Source organism: Prunus avium, chromosome 2, assembly GCF_965620075.1.
Source record: "Prunus avium chromosome 2, drPruAviu1.hap1.1, whole genome shotgun sequence".
In the NCBI taxonomy this organism is placed as follows: Eukaryota; Viridiplantae; Streptophyta; class Magnoliopsida; order Rosales; family Rosaceae; genus Prunus; species Prunus avium.
Window position 1 is genome coordinate 25801282 of NC_142285.1, and position 7365 is coordinate 25808646.

The 7365-nt window shown below is 36.7% G+C and overlaps 1 protein-coding gene across 1 annotated transcript; it reads left to right on the forward strand.

Moving 5' to 3' along the window:
- The first annotated feature begins 3278 nt into the window (after positions 1-3278).
- On the forward strand, positions 3279-6983 carry LOC110763274 (GABA transporter 1). The gene is made up of 7 exons (XM_021966026.2): positions 3279-3506; positions 3783-4013; positions 4279-4376; positions 4731-4917; positions 5079-5209; positions 5893-6126; positions 6536-6983. The coding sequence occupies exons 1-7, from the start codon at positions 3380-3382 to the stop codon at positions 6914-6916; spliced, it is 1389 nt and encodes a 462-aa protein (XP_021821718.2). The 5' UTR covers positions 3279-3379; the 3' UTR covers positions 6917-6983.
- The last annotated feature ends 382 nt before the right edge of the window (positions 6984-7365 follow it).

Below are 7365 nucleotides of genomic sequence, written 5' to 3' on the forward strand. Positions count from 1 at the left end.
TCAGTGAGAACCGACACTTGAGGACCTTTTCCTTTATCTGACAATTTTACTTCTGATAATTTCTTTGCCAGGATATCAACAAAATTTTCATCTTCTGACAATGTTCTTCCCATCTTAAAGTTTTTATTATCTAAAGGGGGAGGTGGTTTGAAGAACACCTGACTACTCATTTCCTTGATCCTTTTAGTTTCTGAGGGACCGGGGTCGGATTTCTGCTCCTTTACAGAAACAGACGTTTCAATCCTAGTGACTTGTTTTCCTAGAGACTGCAGAAACAGGTTGGTGTAATTATTTTGCTGAATAACTGCGCCTATATCCTCTTTACTAGCTGTGCGAAAATTATTGGCGCTATCATCAAGGAAAGTGGTTTCTTTGTAGGGAGCCGCTATCATATCTTTCTGTTTAATTACCATCTCGGGTGGATGTACGGCTTTTACTAATTTCCCATCTTTGGAAGTGTAAGTCGAGAATGAGCTTCCTATCATCTCTATATGGCTCCTATATTCAGGAATGTCATATTTCTGAGCACACCAATCTAACCACGTAAAAAAGAAACAATTGAATTTCTTTTCTTTCATAAAGGCGGTATGGGCTTTCCAGAGATGATTTTGCCTATGCTCCTGAAAGGCTGTTTCAAACCAGATTCTTTTATTAATATTTTCAATACTCAGATTATTCCTTTTTATCTTTTCGTGTTCTATTTCAAAGGATTTTAACATATTTATTTCAAATTCTACATCCGAGAAGGAAGGCTCGGGTTGAGGTGGATTTATCCTAATTCCTGGGTTTGGAAGGGTTTGCTCAAACCTGTAGGCTGGCCTTTGTGTATGTTCCTGGGTTCTCCTAAGACCTGCCAAGATCATTCTGTCATGGTCTAGATCGTAAGCTACATCAGAGGAGGTGCTCGACCTATGGGGTTCTAGGTTGGATCTAGAGGGTGCTAGATCAATCCTAGAGGTACTCGACCTATGTGGTTCTAGGTTAGATCCAAAGGGCGCTAGATCAATCCTAGTTTTTCTAGCGTTGGAGAATTGTATTTCTACCTCTCCATCAGCGAATTGGGAGATCCGAGTAGGTTCTTGATTTTCAAGGGGCTTCTTTGGTACTATTTCATCCAAAATCCACTTTTCTGGTAGGGTTATATCACTCCACTTTATCATTTTTGGGACTGCTACGTTTGATTTTTCAAGGTTGGTTTGGAACAAGGTAGTTTCACCTTTGCTGTCTAAATCTTTAGCTTTGGGACAGACAGTGTTCATAACCTTATATGAAACCCTATAAATGATCGCTAGATTTTGGGATCCTGGGTCCATATCATAACCCTGAGTTTGAATATTCAATGTTAAAGCTTTTAAGACATTTACGTCGGAAAGTGCAACAGAAAAGTTTGGGAAACAGTTAAAGTATATCGGACCTTCCCCTAAGGTTGACTCAACTATTCCTAACAAGGAATCCGTGAATTTTCTATGTCTTCCATCTCTTACACAAAGCAAGATTGAACTGGGCAATCCTGTTCTGGTAAGTGGTTTCACCGCTACCTGCACCAATCCTATGTGCAAATAGTTATAATTTCTCCCCAGATGCTGGTCGATTTGACTCTGGGTGAATAGCTGAAAACTATCTTTTTTATCAATGACAGATATCGTTTTTTCAACAGTTTTTATTGCGTAATCAGATCTGAACTTGAAAGATCCTTTATAGTATATATCAGTGATGGGTACTCTGGGTATATCCCAGTTGCACAACTCCTTTTCTACGTCCCGCATGATTATTTCTTGAGAGTTTTTAACTCGTAGGGTTCTATGGCTAGGACTGTTACTAGAGCTTGCTTCTCCAGAAGAACGGATAGACAATATTCTCCTAAGGCTTGCCATTTTAAAATTCTGGATTTTATGCTTTCCTTCTGTTCTCCTCCTAATTCAAGGTTGCTAGTCCCTGCCTAGGTCTCTCAACGCCTTAGCTTAACGGGCAACGGCTAATGAGCCTATCTGACAGCTAGACAACTCGATGACTAGTGAGTAAAGGAAACTTGACAGAAAAACCAGAAGATTAAACCAACAACTTAGTTTGAACCTTAAACTTAACACAGAATAAAGAAAATGATGATTGTAGATGAAGAAGGCTATCGATATTTGATGAACAGCAACCAAAGAAAAAGGATGATGTAGAAAAAGTACAGAAAAAAAAAAAACAGCAACCAAAAAACTATTCAAGAAAAAAAAAACAGGAACCAAAAAAAAAAAATGAAAAGAATGAAAAGTAGAAAAATCGTAGAAAAAGTACATGCACAGCAATAAATATGATGATGATGTACTGTTCATTGATATTTGATGATGGCAACAATAACTATTCAAGAAACACCAACGATTCATACATGATGTGCATTGAATACAAGCAACATCAATTGCTTGGATATATGATGATGTATAGCAACAACAATTATTCAAGCACTGTAAAGCGTAGAAAGCGTAGAAAAAGAGAAGAAATTTTGCACACACATTCAAGGACTGGAAAGCGTAGAGCACGTTCAAAGTTTCTAGGGTTCACATAAGATTTGTCAAAGCCTTTTGTATTTATACTTACCACTTTAATTTCTAACAAAATCGGGCAACTTATTAATTCCTTCAAAATAAATTACTTTTTGAATACAGCTAAATTTTGTTTGACTTTTAAAAAGTCATCATTGAATACACTTAGATTTCGATGTATTTTTTTAATATCAATTGAAATCTGAATTGAATACACCCAAACTTTTACGAACTCTTTTAAAATCTGAATTGAATACACCCAAACTTCTAAACTCTTTTAAACTCTTAATTGAATACACCCCTAAGTATAATAGTGAATCTCCCAATTAAATAAGCATGCGCACTACCAAACAGAGATATCTTAATCCATTGTCGCTTTAGGATCTCAAACTTCTCCATGTAAATTGTACGTTGTTCTTTGTTCTTATAGCGAATCCTTGTCGCTATAAAATGATGTGGTTTCTGGTCCCATTTAATCGTCACTGTTATGACTTTCGAGACCAAGAAGCACGTATTCTACATAAAAACAATAACGAAATTGTATTTCGTAGAATCTGACGTCGGCGGACGGCTTTCTTGACTTGTCCAAAACAGTTTTTGAAATAAGAACACTTTCCAATAGTCGTTGAACAGTGTATCTAGCTTTTATATATCATTTCTTATTTATTTATCTTAACTTTAGCATTGAACAGTCCAAAGTGTATGTTTGACCTTGACTTGGGCATGGCTATCTCTTTCTTATGCTCTCATCATCAGTATAGCGAGTTACCCACCCAACTACTGGATATACTTATATGTGTCTCTGCATACACTGAAGAGAGAGAGAGAGAGAGAGAGAGAGAGAGAGAGAGATGGGAACGGTGGCTCCAAACTTGATGGAAGTATCTGGAACTGCAAGTGTTCACAAGGAAAACGGTGTGGTTGCCAACCCTCCAAAAGAGCTTGATGCCGGAGCCTTGTTCGTCCTCAAATCTGAAGGTTAGTGCTCAGTATATGTCATAGGATATGATACTGTTTGATTTTCTTTTTAATTTCTACCGGAGCTTTCAGTAGTATCAGTACCATAGAGTTTTTAGGAGCAATGGTCCCCAAACTTGAAAAATGGCTCTTTAGTTCCTTAGATTTGACGGACCAAAATCCAAATTGGGAAAATGTTCAAAGCTCATATGAGATAGAGATATGCTTATAAGATGTATTTATCTACTTCTCCGTCTCTAAATGTTTTGTATGTGGGTGGTTTGATTTGTGGTATAGGGTCGTGGTTGCATTGTGGGTATCACTTGACGACATCCATAGCGGCTCCCGCGCTTCTAAGTCTTCCCTTTGCGCTCACCTTGCTAGGCTGGGTTGGAGGACTCATATGCCTTGCCTTGGCTGGTTTGGTCACTTTCTATTCCTACAATCTTTTATCTCTGGTTCTGGAGCACCAAGAAAAGCTTGGACATCGTCAGCTTCGCTTTCGAGACATGGCCAGAGACATTTTAGGTGAGTGTAGTTGTCATTTTAGTGTTTCTTGAAACATCATGTATGATGATTTTGTTGATAACAACTAGATGTCTCAATAGTTTCCAATTTTTCTATTTTCTTTTCCAAAGATATCTATGAATGAAGACTTAAAACATAAACGGTTTGAACCGTTGAAGTGGAATTCATAGTGGATCCCACATAATGTCTATTTGAGGAATCCCTCCATAAAATGAGACTATATATATATATATTTATGCATTTGGTTAATTTCATGTGTTGCTAGGTCCTGGATGGGGCAAATATTTTGTTGGTCCTTCGCAATTTTGGATATGTTATGGTGCTGTTATTGCTTGCACTCTACTTGGAGGGCAGAGCCTTAAGGTTAGTGTGTCCCCCAGATTTGTCATTAGTACACTTTGGTACATTTTTTAGTATATACATCATGTTTATCAACTAATTATTTATTTTGGGCAAAAAAACAAAGTTATTTGTGAAATGACAGTGTTATCATCTCACCGAAAAATTACTCTATTTCCACTGTCACGCTACTAGAAAACGCCTAATTTGTATACGTTGTGTCGACAAAGCGTGACCAATTTTACACTTCTAGTTTAAACAAAACAGCTCACTAAACATGAACACTTCTAGTTTACACATCTACTTTATGGTAGTGAACTTGGTAGATTTATGTATAAACTTAATATATAATTGTCTTTTCTTGGGTTTCTTTGGCAGTTTATTTACCTGCTTTCCAACCCAGATGGGAAAATGGAGCTCTACCAATTTATAACTATGTTTGGAGGCGTGACAATAGTTTTGGCTCAAATGCCATCCTTCCACTCCCTAAGACACATAAACCTTGTCTCTCTTATCCTTTGCCTTGCATTCAGCGCTTGCGTCACGGCTGGTTCCATATACATTGGTATTATGAGGGCATATTTGATAACCATTTCATTTTCAATTTTTCTTATCATCTTTTCTAAAAGCTGAAAACATGTTTGGTAATAATTTTTCGTTTTCTGTTTTCAGAAAAGTGAAAACTAATTTTCAAGAAAATATACACTTTTTTTTTTTCTTTTGCAGGACATTCTAATAAGGCTCCTGTAAGGGACTATACAGTGAAAGGAAGTGCAAAAGACCGCAATTTTGGTATCTTCAATGCCATTTCAATCATCGCTACCACATATGCAAGTGGAATAATTCCTGAAATACAGGTATTTGACCTATTTTTCATTCATTTACTTGCTTAAATTGTTGCTTGAAACTAGAAAAATGTTTTCTTGTCAACCAATTAAGAAAAATTTGTGAGATTGGTCGTGTGATCATGAGGTAGTGTACAAAAATTATTTATCATGTTAATACGGCCATATTCACAAGTTTTAGCCCACACCACAGTTTATTTTATGATCTGAATCATTTTCACTTTTTAATTAGGTGATCATTGATAGATCATCTACCCAAAAATTTACTCAAATAAAAAAATATTTAATTATCTAAGTGTAACTAAATAAATAAGCGAACACACTGTTTTCGATAACCAAGTAAATAATCGCGATTAATAATCAAGTGGTTGAACGATCGATATCTTTCATTTGGATGAAATTTCACAAGGGTGACCATTGAATGAAGTACTAAAAATTGAAATGTTAGGATTATGAATTTTCATTGTGGAGTAGTCCCAAATGAGTAACTAGCGGCATATGAACTTACTAGTTAGCGCTTGTGCACTCTTGCGTATATATGGGCTAGAATAACAGTTTGATAATAGAGTAGATTAGATTGTTTTCCAAGAAAACAATATTGCCATAACGACAATCAATTATTTCTGTATTTGAAAGATAATGAGCTAAGATTTCTATATTTGAATTCAATGGGCTAAGATGTATCAAACTTGCAGGCGACTTTAGCTCCTCCGGTAAAAGGCAAGATGTTCAAAGGCCTATGTGTTTGCTATAGTGTGATAGTGACAACATATTTCAGTGTGGCAATCTCTGGGTACTGGGCGTTTGGCAATCAAGCAATGGGAACAGTTCTTTCTAATTTTATGGGTGATGAGAAGCCTTTACTGCCTACCTGGTTCTTGCTCATGACAAATGTCTTCACTCTTTTGCAAGTTTCTGCTGTCACAGTGGTAAGACAAACAGAAAAGCTAGCTTCAACATTTCTGATCCAAAAGCCCAAAATAACCTTACTAATTACTTTTCCCAATTATAAAAAATTAATTTTAAAATGGACTTTTCTGGGGTGGACTTTCAAGCCTACAAGAAACCCAAACGCTAACCAACCTAAAGTTTAGTGCCTTAACATACATGCATCTTAAAACCAATAAAAAAGGCATATTACACATGGGTTAGGTCAGTTGGTTAGGGCAGTAAGTTCGTTCCGTACACCCAAGTTCAAATCTTCCTTCACACTTATGAGTATAATTGGAAGTTTGGATATATTTGTGGGTGATGGGTGCACTGATCAAATGCTTGAGTGCATTTAGAAGCTCCATGCATCTTATTCCACAAGACTAACATGAGTCTGTCTATCTGTAGGTTTACTTGCAGCCAACAAATGAAGTGTTTGAGAAAAAATTTGCAGACCCAAAGATGCCTCAATTTTCCACCCGTAATGTTGTGCCGAGATTGATTCTCCGGTCACTGTCCGTGGTGGTAGCTACAACATTTGCTGCAATGTTGCCTTTCTTTGGAGATATCATGGCCTTGTTTGGGGCATTTGGATGCATTCCTCTGGACTTCATTTTGCCAATGATTTTCTACAACGTAACTTTCAAACCCTCCAAACAGAGCCTTATTTTTTGGGTGAACACATTGATAGCAGGAGTTTCCTTCTTGTTAGTCGGGGTAGGGGCAGTGGCATCTGTTCGACAAATAGTTCTTGATGCCAAAACGTATCGCTTATTTGCTAACATGTAAAAAATAGTGGAAACCGTATGTATCTTCTTTCAATTTCTAGAAATGAAAATTCGGAGCCTTTTAGATAGGGAAATTTTTTTGCTCACCACTTTAACCCAAAGTGTATCTTCACCACCCTTTTTAATACTTCACACGTGTTCATAAGCATTAACATGATTAACTTTTTACTTTGATTTATGGACACGTGTGTCAAATGTTGAGATGGGTGGTGAGCATATATTCCTTGGGTTCAAGTACTGGACCCCTTTTCCTTAAAGACTCTTGAGAGTTGAAGAGAAAAGGACTCCTTTTCAGTCGGATTACTGTCACAGCTAAATATGCAAGAAGAACTACTTTGTTTTCTCAAGAATTTGTGTTTTGTTTTGTGGGTTTGATCGGCACTCTTAAACCATCGAGTTTCTTTCGACCAAAAAAAATATTGAGTCTCTTTTAAAGATTATTTATATGAG

Coding starts and splice junctions, on each gene's coding strand:
- LOC110763274 (XM_021966026.2), top strand. CDS start 3,380: ATGGGAACGGTGGCTCCAAACTTGATGGAAGTATCTGGAACTGCAAGT. Junction 4,377..4,730: donor TTGGAGGGCAGAGCCTTAAG/GTTAGTGTGTCC, acceptor TTTCTTTGGCAG/TTTATTTACCTGCTTTCCAA. Junction 5,210..5,892: donor GAATAATTCCTGAAATACAG/GTATTTGACCTA, acceptor TCAAACTTGCAG/GCGACTTTAGCTCCTCCGGT.